General features: G+C 35.5%; 2 protein-coding genes across 6 annotated transcripts; both read left to right on the top strand.

The window, feature by feature from the left end:
- The first annotated feature begins 679 nt into the window (after positions 1 to 679).
- Positions 680 to 9,613, top strand: LOC18043458. Of its 5 annotated transcripts, none has more exons than XM_006436497.1 (15): positions 719 to 1,268; positions 1,567 to 1,747; positions 2,484 to 2,570; positions 2,811 to 2,914; positions 3,068 to 3,118; positions 4,205 to 4,376; positions 4,509 to 4,829; positions 5,534 to 5,737; positions 5,847 to 6,350; positions 6,477 to 6,686; positions 7,205 to 7,393; positions 7,687 to 7,859; positions 8,362 to 8,514; positions 8,621 to 8,702; positions 8,792 to 9,613. In XM_006436497.1, the coding sequence occupies exons 3-15, from the start codon at positions 2,496 to 2,498 to the stop codon at positions 9,179 to 9,181; spliced, it is 2,628 nt and encodes an 875-aa protein (XP_006436560.1). In that variant the 5' UTR covers positions 719 to 1,268; positions 1,567 to 1,747; positions 2,484 to 2,495; the 3' UTR covers positions 9,182 to 9,613. The 5 variants fall into 5 exon arrangements, with proteins under 5 accessions (XP_006436561.1, XP_006436560.1, XP_024041426.1 ...); XM_024185659.1 differs by lacking the exon at positions 719 to 1,268 and adding an exon at positions 1,379 to 1,478; XM_006436498.2 differs by lacking the exon at positions 1,567 to 1,747 and having other exon boundaries at positions 680 to 1,268.
- Positions 9,614 to 11,560: 1,947 nt separating this feature from the next.
- On the top strand, positions 11,561 to 15,975 carry LOC18043457. Its single transcript, XM_006436495.2, has 6 exons — positions 11,561 to 11,665; positions 12,313 to 12,358; positions 12,537 to 12,689; positions 13,709 to 14,591; positions 15,499 to 15,659; positions 15,746 to 15,975. Exons 3-6 carry the CDS (start codon positions 12,553 to 12,555, stop codon positions 15,852 to 15,854), a joined length of 1,290 nt encoding a protein of 429 aa, XP_006436558.1. The 5' UTR covers positions 11,561 to 11,665; positions 12,313 to 12,358; positions 12,537 to 12,552; the 3' UTR covers positions 15,855 to 15,975.
- Positions 15,976 to 16,190: the final 215 nt, after the last annotated feature.

Raw genomic sequence — 16,190 nt, 5'->3', positions numbered from 1 at the left:
TCTTGTTTCTGATTTCTTCTCCTTCTTTTTTTAAAGAATTTATCTTGTTAAATCTTGATTTTTATATATTGAAACTTAAAATGCATAAATGAATAAAAGTGCTTTCAAGAAAAGCAACTTCCAGCTCACTAGGCTTAGATGTAGCCTAGTGGGCAACCATCATGCACTGCCTTCCTAACTTGAGAGTGCATGTTCAATCTCAATTTAACGCTAAATTTCTATTCTCCTTTCAGTTGATTAGGAATGTAGATAATATTTCGCATAAATACTGAATGAACAACGGAAATTATATCTTTTTAAAATATTTATAGAGCTTTTTAAAAGAACACTGATATTTGAATTTAAGATTATTTAAAATATACTCAAAACAATGTTGGATTTTGGTGTGTATATATTTTTTTATTATTTTCTTTTTAAAACCATAAAAAGTGCTTCTCAGAAAAGCGCTTCCAACTGCCGCCTCTTTCACATACGAAACACATTCCATAATCCGACGCAAAACAAAACTCCCCAAAGCAAAGTACACCTCTACAGCTCTACTCATATAAGTGTCTAACTAACAAAACAGAATCAAAACATCACACTCCCCGTCCCCACTGAAACTGACCATATTCAATAATTTTTTTTTTAAAAGAAAAAATTGAATTTCCGTCACTTCTCGAGAAAATAAAATCACAAATAAAATCATAATCAAAATCCAAATCCAAAGTTCCATCCAATCCGATCCAAATCTTATCTCCATGGGGCGCAGCTCCCCGCGCACCGATTCCGACGACGACAATGCCGCCGCCGCCGCCACTACTACCTCCGGTAACAATGACCAGCAGCAGCACCCTCACTCGATACGCGATCGGTTTAGATTCAAGCGCAGCCCTAACCACACCCAAGATAAAACCCAAACGAAGCCCTCTCTACACCGCTACTTGCTCCGCCACCGCCACGTCAACTCCACGCCGTCCGCCGCCAACGCCGCCACCTCCGGGCCCAGATTCAATCGCAAGGGGTTTTCGTCGCTGTTTCCTTTCAGGGGTGCTTACTTGCTTTATTTCATGATATTTCTCGCGGTTTTCGCGTTTGCGATGGCGTCGATGGTCCTGCAAAACTCGATCGCGTCGGTTTTTGGAGCCGAGAGGGGGCGGCCGATCAGAGAAGAGCTCCGATTTGGGAGCCGATTGAAGTTCGTGCCGGATCAGGTCGGCTTCGGGAATGGGCTTGATGGGCTCCGGTCCACGCCGAGATTCGGCGTTCGGCCGCCGCGGATTGGTCTTGTGAGTGCGTTTTTTTCGAAATTGAATTTGATTCGCTTTTTTGATTAATTGTTTGGACAGTGAAGGGCAATTAATTTGTTTGGTTATTTATATAATATTGTTGTTGAAGTTATTATTATCTATTTTTTTAATGACAGATGGTAGCTGAAAAAGTGGAAGGGAAAATAAATGACTGAAAAATATCTTTCACAATTTATATGAAATAGTGAAGTATGTCTGTGGACTTGTTTTGCATAAAAAATAAATAAATAAATAAAGAGGAAAGAATTGTGAAGTCTGGTTTTTAATCATTGTACAGCCTATCATGGGAAGTGGATAAATGGGGGAAACTGTTGTAATTGGGATGCCTTACATGTGGAAGGCTCAAATTTCACCAGCACAAATTGGAGTGCATGATGAGTGAAGCAAAGGCTAGAAACTGGGTTATGGTTCTTTCGTCATATTTGATGCTCTGTCCCCTTGCTTGTCATGTAATGTAGGCAAGTGACTTGATTATGAACTATATAATTAAGAGAATGTTGATTGTGATATAAAGCTAAAAACAAATGATTTTTTTTTTTTTTTGGTTGCTTCACCAAAAAGTATACTTCTCTACTTAAGCTGTGTATGGCTGAAGGTACTTCACTCGGAGCACTCTAGGCCCATCATGCATTCCTATGTATGCTTTGTGGTGAAACCGATCTTTGGTCGGCTTTTAGCAGTAGTGACCACTGCATTCTTTTGGATGCAAAGGTTCAAAGGAGTGCCCTTTTTTTTAATTTCAGTGTTTTTTGATATGATATGATTTTTTTTTCTAACTATATTTTATTCATTTTGGCTAGGGACAAATAGAGAGAAAGTTTTGTTATATTAAGAGAAAACAATTACTAAAGAATGAATCAGCATTCGACCCTGAGAAATGAGATAAAGACATATGACAGTGAAACTCTAAGCTATATAATTCTTACAACATCAAACTTATCTAAAAGCTATATCCTAATCTCTTCAATGAAAAAGAGCACAACATCCTTAAAAATCCCTTGCAAAGTGATTCAGAGATTTATGCGAATGGATGTGAAAAATTATGGTTATAACCAAATTAACGAAATCACTTGATTGATGAGAATCTGGGGGAGGCTTGCATAGTCTGCATGAAAGGATCTTATTTATATAATTTTTTGCTTCAAATCGGTTTGAACATTTTAATTTAATAGTGCTTGCGTTGATGAATGGCAGATCTTGGGAAACATGGCAAAAGATTCTCGGTCGCTGCTGTTAATTACTGTGGTTAAGAATCTACAGAAACTTGGATATGTGTTTAAGGTAAAGTGTACCTGCTTTTCTGTTGACAACTTTTTGATGATTTGCTCCTACCTTTATACCTTTTTTCGCCCACTTCATGGTAGCAAATTCTGCCCTTTCCTCATGTATGTATATGATGTAACCTATTCAAAAAAAGAAAAACAAGAGGGGAAAAAAAAAAAACCTTGTATATTCTTTTGTATTCTCAAGCATTTCCAACAGCTAGAAAATTTATGCACCCGTATTCTGGCTATTTGACAGATTTATGCAGTGCGGAGTGGTAATTCACATTCATTGTGGGAGCAAATAGCTGGTCAGATTTCTATCTTAGGGCAGGAGCAGTACAGCCTTATTGATTGGTCTATGTATGTCTCCTTTACGTTGTCATTGGGTATTATGTTATTACTTTTTTCACCATGCAGAACGTGATCATATTTAGTGAATTACCTTTTGGTATTTTATTTATTCTCGGTTCACTTTTCTTGGATGATTAATATCCTTTGCATTCTTTTAAATAGTTTTGATGGCATTATTGCTGATTCTCTTGAAGCAAAAGAAGCTATATCCAGGTGAGTGGGGTTGTGTTCTTGATATAGTTAACCTATTATTGTGATTGTGTTTTGGTGTTCTCCTACTGCATGTTACGCTTGGTTGGATTTTGTTTGATCTGCTTGAGCATGGATCTATCTAGATCCCGTCCACTTCTTAGGAATCTCTCAACCAGATAGTTTCTTCATTTTTAATACAATTTCTGTTTTGGGATCTCCATTTGTACCTCTGCACATGACAAACATGACTTGATCATTGTATTTGTAAACTGTACATGATTCTGCTTGGGGTAATTTCAGGAAAAAGCTTCTGGTTGTTTTACATTCTTTTCTTTTCCCCCTTCTTTTTCAAGCAGTCTTCAAAATCATTGGCCATAAGAAAACGGTAGCTTTGTTGGATGATCAGCAATGATGAATGCTTTATTTCTTGTAATGTACTAAAATTATAATTCCAGGGAGAAGGTTGAAAGCTTAGTTTAGATATTTAATGCATCAGAAAGAGCGAATTTAATTGGTTTAAGGAAGTACATTTAACTTTAGTATGCCATTTGTTTTAGGTCTTTGCTCTTGAACCCTATTACATCTTAGGGGAATCTAACGATGTTTGAAACTTTTTTGTCCTAAAATTTTTGAGTGATTTCACCATAGGCAAATCACTAGCTATCTTGCTGTTCGCATAAAGATGAACAAGCTGTCTGCCAGAACTCAAGACCAAACTGAACTTATAGTATTGATCATTTGTATACTGTACAGCTACTGTAACTAGCTTATACAAAAGCTGTATTATGTTATGAAATTTTTTAAAATTTTGGACTACTTGAAACCTTTCCCAGTGTAAATGGATGAAGAAAGAACAGTTCCATTCAAATTCTTATGTTTCTAAGGCTAAAACATATTTGAAAGAGGTTACCTGACTTCAGGCTATGAAAATCTTAATTTATGAATGTAAGCCGCAATAATCTGGATTATATGCACCTGTGTGTGTCTGCTCATAGTTGCGACTCTTTCTTTTGCTCTCTGTCCAGCTGTATGGACATGTTGGAAAATTCATATTCTATGTTGCTGTAGTTTGAGATGCTATGATTAGTGAGTTTTATATTTTTGCAGCCTTATGCAGGAGCCTTTTCATTCCATACCTCTTGTATGGATAATTCAAGAAGATAGTCTTGCAAATCGGCTTCCAGTGTATGTGGAAAGAGGCTTTCAGAATCTTCTTTCATATTGGAAAAGTGTTTTTAGCAGGGTGAATGTTATTGTGTTTCCAGATTATACCCTACCGGTAAATTGGCTAACCTTGTGTCATTTTCAGTTGCCTCGTAGACGTTCTTAAATTGGCTAACCTTGTGTCATTTTCAGTTGCCTCATAGACGTTCTTACATTCTTATTCTGGTTCTCAACTTTTCTGTGTCAGATGTTATATAGTGTGCTTGATGCTGGAAACTTCTTTGTGATTCCTGGATCACCAGCAGATGTATGGGCTGTGGAAGCCTACAGTAAAAGTCATGAAAAGTATCAATTAAGGAAGGAGAATGGATTTCTTAAAGATGAAATTGTAGTTGTGGTTGTTGGAAGTTCGTTCTTCTACAATGAGCTATCATGGGACTATGCGGTGGCAATGCATGATGTAGGACCTCTGCTAATCAAATATGCAAGAAGGAATAGTGTGGAAGGATCATTTAAATTTGTTTTCTTATGTGGCAATTCTACTGATGGGTATAATGATGCTCTACAGGTAGTCAAATTGTTGCTTGAATCATTATTATCTGTGCCTTTCAAACGTGAATTTCACATTGGGAGCTTCTTGTCTATCTTATATAGTTCTGGCTGATGTGATGGAAGTTCCATGACTAAAATTCTGGCAATGTTCAACACCAATTAGTTTGCTAGAGTCTAAATGTGATTCAGTATAAATAGAGAAGCAAATGTGTCAGGAATTGTAGCATGGATCAAATCCATACAGCTAGGCTTTTTTTTTAAAAAAAAATTAGTTACAAGTTTCATCTGTATTAAGATATAATCTGACTTAGGTGATTCAGATTTTATCCATGTAGGTTATGCTTCTCTTTAGATTTATGTTTTATCATTTATTTATAGTTTTACAACCTCATTCATCATTTCATTCATGCTGCTTTAAAAGAGGTCTCAGGCACTGATGAAGCTGAATATGTAATATTACTAACAATATGTCAGTATTTTTAATTTTTTTAAGATAAGTTAATTATTACTAGGGAGAAGGTGAATTTTGAAAAGGAGGCATTTGAGTGGAACAAATAAAATGAGTAAATTTTGATTTACGCACAAAGTGACCTCAGAAACATGGGAAAAAGTTTGTAGTCCTTTGTAAAATTTCATTGCTTACTCTTCTATTCACAACTTTATTTAGTGACTTTTTTATTATATCTTTGAAGCTTGACCTGATCTCATGAACTTTTCTAGGAAGTTGCTTCACGGCTGGGACTTCTGGAACATTCTGTGAGGCATTATGGATTCAATGGTGATGTGAACGGTGTGTTACTGATGGCTGACATTGTTCTCTATGGTTCATCCCAAGTTGAACAGGGTTTTCCTTCATTGATTGTCCGAGCCATGACTTTTGGAATCCCTGTCATCACACCTGACTTTCCCATCATTAAAGAATATGTAAGTCCATTAAAACTATTCTGGTGTTGTTTCTTGGATCTCTATCCTAAAGTTTTGGGATTTTAATACATCGTTTCTTACATTTATAAAGTGACTTTTGAAATTATAGGTTGCGGAGGGAGCTCAGGTGATTTTTTTTCAAAAGGATAATCCTGAAGGTTTATCAAGGGCTTTCTCGCTTTTCATATCCAATGGAAAACTTTCTAAATTTGCCAGAACCGTTGCTTCTGCTGGAAGATTACATGCTAAAAATATGCTGGCATTAGATTGTGTAACTCGTTATGCACGAATTTTGGAGAATGTACTCAATTTTCCATCAGATGCCTTGCTGCCGGGTCCTATTTCTCAACTGCAGCAGGTCTCATGGGAGTGGAATTTGTTCAGAAAGGAAATAGATCTGGGAACTGGGGACATTTTAAACATGGATGAATGGGGTACTTCTACTTCATCAAGAAATTCTAGTGTTGTTGATTTACTTGAGGAAGAGTTCACCAAGAACATTACAGAGAATGAAAATCGGAGTGCAGATCAAGACACCATTAGTGAATTGGATTGGGATGTTTTACACGATATTGAAAGCTCTGAAGAATATGAGAGACTAGAGATGGAGCAGGTATGCTGTCTTCTTGCAATCATGACTTGGTCCTTTTCCCCCTATGCTTTGCATCTTTATTTCTTTTAATTTTATCTCATCATCTTGAAAAGACAATTGATATGAAAAATTTTTCCTGATCTGTAGCTTGAAGAAAGAATGGATGGAACTTTTGCTTCGTGGGATGATATATATCGTAATGCTCGAAAATCTGAAAGATTTAAGTTTGAAGCTAATGAAAGGGATGAGGGAGAGCTAGAGAGGACAGGACAGCCGGTGTGCATTTATGAAATATACAGTGGTTCTGGGGCTTGGCCATTTTTGCACCACGGTTCCTTGTACCGTGGGTTAGCTCTTGTGAGTTCATTTTCATCTGTATTTATTTATTGTCTTTTTCACCTATTTCATTCCATGCAGGGGCTATAGACACACTACTTCACATCCTACTAAAACATTTCAAGATTTTGGTGTCATTTTTTAGCATTTTTGACTTTGCCTCTACCTGCCATTGATAGGAAAAGAGCAGAAGTAAAAATAGACAAAAAGGGGAAAAGAAAGGGAAAAAAAAAAAAGAAAGAAAGAATGATGGAAATGAAAACTACAGTCATGTGAACTGTACTCATTGCCTTTTCTTCTCTTTTTCATTCTCCTTATTTTTTCCTCTAATTTTCTTCTTATGTGTGTATAGTTTTGAATTTAGTCCTTTAATTTTCCTTCTGATTCATAACATATGGTTCTTTTATCGAAATTATACATAACATAAAGTTGGTGAGCTTATATCAATATTTAAAAAGTTACCCTTTTTTTGTTCAACTGATAGATTTGCAAAAATGATCATCTTCACTCTTCCTAATCATCCTGATTTTATCTGTCAGTCGTCAGCAGCTCGAAGGTTAAGATCAGATGATGTGGATGCAGTTAGCCGGCTTCATCTTCTGAATTATACCCATTATCGGGATATTCTTTGTGAGATTGGAGGAATGTTTTCTATTGCAAATAAGGTGGATAACATTCATAAGAGACCTTGGATCGGGTTTCAGTCATGGCGTGCTGCTGGTAGGAAGGTATTTGTTGCATAGATTTGATAGTATGTATTGTTAGTTTTTTATTGTTTGATTGAGATTTCTGCATCAACTTCATCTTTCTCACTTGATTGCAGCATTGTATTAAAGTACAGAAAGAAAAATTGGAAAGTGTAGTTTGAAATTTTACTTTGGTGGTAGAAGGGAAAACTATTAAGGAAAAACTATTCTAACTTAGTATATTAGCAGCTTATTGTGATACTCTGCTCGAAGTTCAATTTTCTAAGCTTTTTTATAGTTTGTAATCAATCTCAGCCTCTTTTTCCTGGAAATAGGTTTCATTGTCCATAAGTGCTGAAAAGGTTCTAGAAGAAACAGTACAAGAAACTGAAGGTGACGTTATGTATTTTTGGGCACACCTTGACATGGATGGTGGATTTACAAGAAATAATAATGATGTACTCACTTTTTGGTCCATGTGTGACATCCTAAATGGAGGACACTGCAGGTATATTGTTGTAAATATTAGCTGCAAAACCATTATGCTTTTATGCATAGCCACATAGGTCATTTCAATTATGTGGTAGTGTGTCTTTGCTTGTCCTGCCGTGTTGTTTTCAAGCAGCAATGCTAGTAACTGCTACTTCTATGCATTTGATGGTTTTTGCCCTTGCCTTTGCCACTGCCCTGTTGTGGACTGAGGGTGTGGTTGTTGCAAGATCCATGTAGAACCATTTTATGCAACTACCATAATCATATTTCAGTATAGAATTCTGACCACAGACAGTACAACATTTTAAAATCATGTAGAAGCTGCTTCATATCATTCCCATTTTAATGCCAAAAATGTGGGTCCAAGGCAGGTGTTCCAACTTAATTTCCAAACTTGTGCTAGGTTTTCATGCACAATGATGATGTTGGTTTAGCCATAGCTATGTTGTGGTTTTGACATTATATCCACGTTAAGATACAAGCTTAGAGCCTTTTTTTATTTTTCAAAATGCATGCAGAACTGCTTTTGTAGATGCCTTCCGTCAGATGTACGGTTTGCCATCTCATGTAGAAGCTCTTCCCCCCATGCCAGAAGATGGTGGTTGCTGGTCTGCCCTGCATGGCTGGGTGATGCAAACCCCTTCCTTTCTAGAGTTTATAATGTTTTCACGGTAATTTTACTAGTGATATCATATTCATTTAACTTTAATTTTCTGTTACTATCGAAGGCTTTAAAGGTTTATCATAAATGAAAATGTCACCGTAACAAAACTGCAGGATGTTTGTCGATTCGCTTGATGCCTTGAATGCCAATTCTAGTAAAGTCAATTCATGTTTGCTCAGTTCCAGTGAGCTTGAGGTAAGTTGTGTGGTTCTAGAATATCTTCTTTTCTGGTTCTGCTGATGGTTCTATCAGATATCTCATTTTGCTCGTTTAACTTTCAACAGAAAAAGCACTGTTACTGCAGGGTGCTGGAACTCCTGGTCAACGTCTGGGCTTATCACAGTGGACGAAAAATGGTGTACTTGGATCCGCTCTCTGGTTCTCTACAAGAGCAGCACCCGATAGAACGACGTAGGGGATTTATGTGGATGAAGTATTTTAATTTTACATTGTTGAAGAGTATGGATGAAGATCTAGCAGAGGCTGCTGATGATGGTGATTATCCAAGGGAGAAATGGTTGTGGCCCTGGACTGGCGAAGTGCACTGGAAAGGGATTTACGAAAGGGAAAGGGAAGAAAGATACAGGCAAAAGATGGACAAGAAAAGGAAAATGAAGGAGAAAATGTTTGATAGATTGACAAAAGGATATAGGCAGAAAACACTCGGAGGATAAGATTGGTGTTTATAAATTTCGAGGTCAATTCTTACTTCGAGACATTTCACTCGGCTACTAAAACTACAATTGATTTTCAAGTGGGAAGATGAAATGGTTCATTGGAGATAGTGAAAGCTTTCTTTCTAACAGCAGAGTTGATGACATATGGAATTATATTCTTCTCTTTTTAACTGAATATATACTCTCTTAAGGACCGGAGGGGAGATGGAAGTTTTGAAGCTCATGGTCTAGGTCATTTCAATCGGCTCCTGAGATACTGCAATTTTGAGGAGGACCAAAACACTAATTGAAATTCTTTTTCCCCATTCAAATTACTTAATTTAGGAAGTAAAAATGTATTCATTCTTTTTACCATTGTATATACAATATATACATTTTGGCATTACTACAGGAAATTTTGACTAGAGAAAAGCATATTTCAACATGGTCTCTCTCTGCTGTGTTTACTGTTTCATATTTCCAATTTTTCGGTACATTGTCAATATACAAGCACAATAATGTTACTTTCTTTCTAGTGTAGTAAAATTAGTTAAGGAAATCTAGCAATTTATTCAATAGTACAGATGTTGAACTACTTTCATGCATTCGAGTACGTCCAATTATTATTCATAAAATTTTGAATAATTCATTCATGAACTGTTCACAATGGGAGATAGGGATAATAATTTTTTCCGATAGGATGAGATGGGATCCTGCAAGATTTCATCTCATTTGGAACGGGATTTGGATATATTTTTGTTCCTTAAAAAAATTTAGGGACAGGAGTAGAACATTTTTTTATCTCACTTGCATATACGGGACGGGACTGAAATTGATAAATCTCATCCCGTCCCATTGCCAACCCTAATGGGAGATAAGAGAGATCCCTCTTGAGTTAAATTTATTCTTTACATTGAAACAGATAGCTTTGTATTTGAAAGATGAGATACTTTCAAAGGGATTGCTCTACATTTGAAAGTTGAAATACCATCTTTTATCTTATAATAGAACCCAAGTTACCATTAAATCTTGAAGATTTATTCCTCCCAACATTTTAAAAATGTTCTAGTTGGGTGATTATTATACAAAAAGTGCCAAGTGGGATGAATTTATATAAATTACTGTAGGAAATTTTCAAAATGAGTGAAACTATTGGCACCCCTCTAAATATCTCTTAACACCTATTTTCTTTATTAACTCCATTAAAATATTTAAAAATATTATACAATTATTTTAACACTCTTTTAAAGACAAAAATACCCTTAATTTAAATTTATTAGTATAAACCCTATTATTTAATTTTTTTATTCCTTTGATTGTGGATTTTCAGACAATTAATCATCTATTAAAAAAGAAAGAGAGAGAAAAAAAAAAAAAGAAAGAAAGAAAGAGAACTTGCTCCACGAAACTTCTACTTTAATGTGACAAATCATTGAACACTACAGGTCACGCAATTTACTCCAATGCATGACAATTGATTGTAATTGATAATGGCACCTTGCAAACACTTGGCTACCATGTAATTCTAAGGTCAAATGTTTATTTGGTTTACTGACGATTTACTGACGAAGATGTTGAGTACAAGCTTTTGAATCTTAATTTCCCTCATGTCTCGGTTTCTTCTCTGAAGTTTGTTGATGATGAGTTGTTACTGCCGATAATTACTCACCAGAAAATAAGATGAAAAATTAACTTTCTAAATTTTTAAATTGATGAATTTCAATTTCAGGTACTATTTATTTTGTCTCTTAATCAAGGTATTTTTTATTTTTCTGCTGATATTTTAATATTTATAGTCACTTGTAGCATTACTTAAATTGTAGTATCTAGATCATAATTCATAAATTAGTTTGCAGTTGGAGTAAACTCGGAAAAGTTAAAAAAGAAATAAAAACAAAAAGAATGGAGACAAATTTCATTTTGAGTGGGGGTTTAATTAAAAATTGTCTTATTATGTAATTTTAATAAAGGTTAAAATTGTAAAATAACTAAGGGGGTGTTAAGAGGTATTTAGAGGGGTGCCAATAGTCTCACTCTTTCAAAATTAGTGGAAAATGAAATGGATGTTTTGGATAATAATATTTCTAAGCAACACGATAGACTAATTGCGCCCATCTATCGGGATGATTGATGTCGTCTTGTCTGATAAATAAGCCACTTGTGTTGCCAGTCCATCGTTAAATAAGCTATGGGCTAAACACAACCGTTTTTATTTGAACCGGTCAATGAGCGAGGCCCAATAAGAACCATATCTTTGATGGGCTTTATAAATTGACCCCAATGCTCATTTGGTTGTACCACCAACGCATACAAATGATTACACTTGTCTCCCGCCCATATCTGGACCAATTGAATTTCTCACATTCCCATTTCTTTTCTTTACTGTTGATCATTTTACTGTTTCTTTAAATATTGTGTTCTGTAGGGTTTTAGTAACCCCCTGTTCCACCAAAAAGTCTCATCACCCACAAACACACTCTCTCGCTCAATATTCATCCTCAGGTGACACTGTTAATTTTTTGACTTCAATTAATCAATTTCTTTTTTTCTTTTTCTTTTTTGGTCTTTTTGAATTTGATTGTTTCATTTCAGTTCTGTCATTTGTGTAAACTGATTTATAATATTTCTTGTCATTTGACCGTCGGGGTTTATCTTCACCAATCTGTTTCCTTCTGGGATTTGCTTAGATTTTTTATTTTTTAATTTTATGTTGAATGTTTCTCTCCATTTGGTTTCTGTTGTTCTTTATAAGAATTCAGTCTTCAAAATGATTACTCAATTTTGCTTGATAACTATTGAATTGTCAATCGTAAAAGAAAAAGAAATTTTGAAATTTAAGTATTATGCTCGCTTTGGTTGTACTGAAAATTTTGGGAGAAAAGGAAATTGATAGTTTTGAAATTTTGGGATTTGGTAGCAAAAGTCTCCAGTTAAGCGAGCCGACTATGGCTACCCTTTACTCGAGGTTGGCTTTAATTCCTTAATTTTCTTTCGGAGGCTTTCATTGTCGATGTCATAGTTGCCTATAGTCCCTCATAGTGAGTGATGTTAAGCATTGCTTTTGAGTATGTGAAGATGGCTGTTAAATTGTATGTTGGGATTCCATATATGCTTTTGTAATTTTGATTAATGAAGTAAAACTTCTGCAGGATCTTTTCTTGAAGGTATCTCGTCAATGCTGTTAACCATCTCCTGGTGATTCTTCTGTCTCTTTTCTTTAGCTACTACTATTTATATTTTCTGGATGGGAAATTTGCTGTGGAGATTTCTTTAGATGAAATGTGATAGAACATGCCTTTATGCCTTTATATGGTCTAGGTTGATGAATAAGCATCTGATGAATGCTGTCCTTGTATATAATTGCATTCAACAGGTTGCGAGCTTTGTAAATGATGCATGCTATAAAGGGTGGCTGGGTTGGGCAAACATTTGCCCTAGCTAAGTGCAATGAATCTGAAGGGAAGAAGTCTCGCATTCGGCGTTCAAAGGAGGAGAGGAAGGCAATGGTTGAATCCTTTGTAAAGAAGTAATTGCTTTACAGCTTCCATTTGCTTTGAATAGTTACTATTGTACTGGGTATGGGTTGTCCGAAAACAGTCACTTGTAGAAATGAAATATGTGATTGTTTGTCAGCCTTTCCTCGCTCAGTTTCCTTGATAAAATTGAACTCCAATGTGTGGCTTTATCATCCAAGCAACTTCTCTTGTTTTTCCATATAGTTCAAAGTACGTGGTAATGTAAGCAAGCAGAATGTGTGAGAGATTATTTATACTTTAAGTTGTAGGCTACCTCTTGGACCTGTAGACCTAGAAATTAACTTAGTGAGTTTAAGCGTCTTTAATGTAAGAAAGTGTGCATTTGTTCAAGGAGAGTAGCTTTTCAGTTGATTGTTGGATTCATATACCAGTGTGGTCAACTGATTTAACTACAGATAATGAGATATATTGACACAAAGTGATGGTCATTTGTTCCAGTTCAAAATCTTTATAAATCATAGACTGTAACTTAATTCTTGAGCTCGATATTTTACCTTGTCTTGTTGACATAATACAGTTCTTAGCAATCGTGCATTATTTTTTGTTATAAAACTTTATTTTATATGTGTGATGCCATCATGTTTTGGTGCAATAAGAAGAAAGGGAAAACAGTAGAACATAACTGGAATTAAAATTCTGGGCAATCAAGTTTTATTGTGGCTGAGTAATTAGTAAAACCTATGAAATTGATATAGCAATTGTTTTACACGCACAACTCCTATGATTAGATATGTACAGCTAATTCTTGGTAGCATAGTAATGTTTCTTTGGGCATCTGCAGGTTACATGAACTTTTCCCTTGCTTTGAAGGAATATTCCCCTGCTGAATTAGTAGTTTCTAAGATTACAGTTTGGTGGTATTTGTTGTGTCTACTTGTGTATGTCTTTTTTTTAAAAATAAATAAAAAAACTTAACAGGCCATACTTTGTTTTCTTGCAATTGCCAAGTCTCCATTCTTTTGTTGCATCATTTGCTGAGTTATTAGTTATTTGTTAAACTTGCTTACAGGTATCAGACTTCAAACAATGGGAATTTCCCATCACTGAACCTCACACACAAAGAAGTTGGTGGGTCCTTCTACACTGTACGGGAGATCGTCAGGGAGATAATCCAAGAAAATAGAGTTTTGGGTCCTGCTAAGTTAATTGCCGAGGAGCTGAACACTAATAAAATTGATGAAGAATATCCATTAGGTACAATTTCCGCAGAACCTGAAAATGGCAGTCCTTTTGTACCCAGTCATGAGGAGGGTAATAATGAAGAACAGGAATCATTTTATGATGAGTTATGCAGCAAGCATGAAAATCAGATGTTTGACAATGGGCAAATTGTCAACGGCAGCCAGGTAGATGTAAAAACTGAAGATTCTGCTAAGAGTACATATGAAGAGTTGCAAACTAGTAAGTCGTTTGAAAAAGTGAAAAGTGAGAGGTTGGCAGCTTCTACAGCCAAAGTAACTCCAATAACAGCAGATGTAGTAGTAGAGACATTTCCACTAAGGCCTGCACCTAAAACAGCTGAGTACTCAAGCACATCATCTGCAGTAAAGAATTCAACCGAAACTCTGGAGAAAAATGAAATTGAAAAGGTCAACTTGAAACCAGGCATTGACAGTGTCCCATCAGATCAAATACACTGCTCAAAGAATTCTGGTTTGGTGGATGGACAAAATGGGACAATCCTTGCAGATGTAACTTTGGATAAAAATCCTGATTTGGTGAACAACATAGTGGTTGAGAAAATTTCTGACCCACTATTGAAAAACTCAGATTGCTCTACTATGGAAGGAGGCACTGTGCCTGATACTGTGGTTGGCAGGAATGTACAGTTTGAAGTTTCTCATAATGATGTCTTAACTTCTGAAGAAAACCAGGGGATTGATAGAACTAAAGTGAGTTTCTCCAAATTCTTTTGCATTTTATAAAGGGACAATCAAGTGTGCAAGTCACAAAGCTCATTTTATATATTGTAGTCTTCCAACTTCCATTAGGGGAGTGCACTGCCGTCATCAGTATCAATTTAATTAATTTAACTCTTTGTCTGCATTTATGTGGTACCAGCTTCATGTGATGGCTCAGATGCACATTAATTTAGAAAGATGATTGCATGCATAATCACACTGATTTGCTATACCATTTTATGGAGTTTGGATTTTTTATCTTCTAATTAAAGCCTCTCCGACAAAGGATATGTTTTGTATCTATGGCATCTATTTGTTTGAAATTACAGAATGAGTGAGGTTTAATTTTATCATTTCATACATATTCATATTGTACGTTCAGTTCACATATGTTGTATGCAATGTGTTTTGAGTGCAAATCTCATCATCTGAGTTCCTATATTGATCTCCAAATTTTGTATGGTATAATTGCATATCGGCGGTTTGAAACAAGATTCTTGAAGATACTTGAGTTCTCTTTTTCTTCACCATCTTTTTGGAGAAGTTCGAAGGTTTTGTGATAAATCATGTCTAACCAAACATATTTTAAGTTTTGGAATGTAGGATTAGAGCCTTATTTACATCCCAAATCAAAGACTCTTTTCTCGGCCTTTAGTAGCATGGTATGCATATATACATATGTTGGAATATGATAATTGGATGTGGGCATCATATGGGTCCTTGTTTCTTTCCCTATTCTAACTGTTGTTCAACTTTTATTTGCATAAACCTCTTTATATGATGGTCAAGATTCACTAATTTACTATCATTTTAGGCAAAATTAATTTCTTCACTGTGTAAGAAGCAGGAAATCTTATTTGAAAAGAGTTGATTAATGGTTATAATGTGATTTTTGTAGGAAATAAATGTTCCAAGTGGCGAGATTCACAATGGCGGCGGAAGCTGGAGGAGGGAAGAATCAAAAACACCACAAGCAAATGTGATTGTCAACGAAGCTGGTGTTCTAAATAAAGGGACATTCCAAAACGGAAGCAATCCAACTATAGACAGAATTAATCTGTAAGTATATCTAGTAACTCTTTCAAAAGTTGTTGATTGGTCTAAATTTCGGATCACCGATCTTATTTCTTTTCACATATGAGCAGTGAAGCATGGGAAAAGGCATCAAGGAATTCTGCTGAAAAGGAAACCAACCCACTTGTGGCCATTTTCAAGTCAATTGTTACTGCCTTCGTGAAATTTTGGTCCGAGTGAAGTCTTTTAGAGGTGTTTTCTGAACTTACATATATTAGATGAGTGGATGGAAGCTTGTAATATATGCTATTTATTTATGTAATTTTAATGTCGATGAATGAATGTGGTCTTGTTCATGATATAATGCTTTGCTTTCGCCCGCTATCTCTTAGACGGTATGTTTGGTTTGGTAACAAGTAAAAGTGGATTTCTTTATCATAGGAATAATTCTTAGAGGTTGAATAAAACATTCTGCAGCTTGGGCAATTGTGAATTCGGAATTTGCATTTCATGCTCAAGCTCTGCATCATGTTTATCTTCTGTCACATGGCCTCAAAATGGAAAATTTATTTTTAA

Source organism: Citrus clementina, unplaced genomic scaffold (genome assembly GCF_000493195.1).
Source record: "Citrus clementina cultivar Clemenules unplaced genomic scaffold, Citrus_clementina_v1.0 scaffold_4, whole genome shotgun sequence".
Classification (NCBI taxonomy): Eukaryota; Viridiplantae; Streptophyta; class Magnoliopsida; order Sapindales; family Rutaceae; genus Citrus; species Citrus x clementina.
Note: the sequence above shows the minus strand (reverse complement) of the source record. Positions and strands in the feature narration are given on the sequence as shown.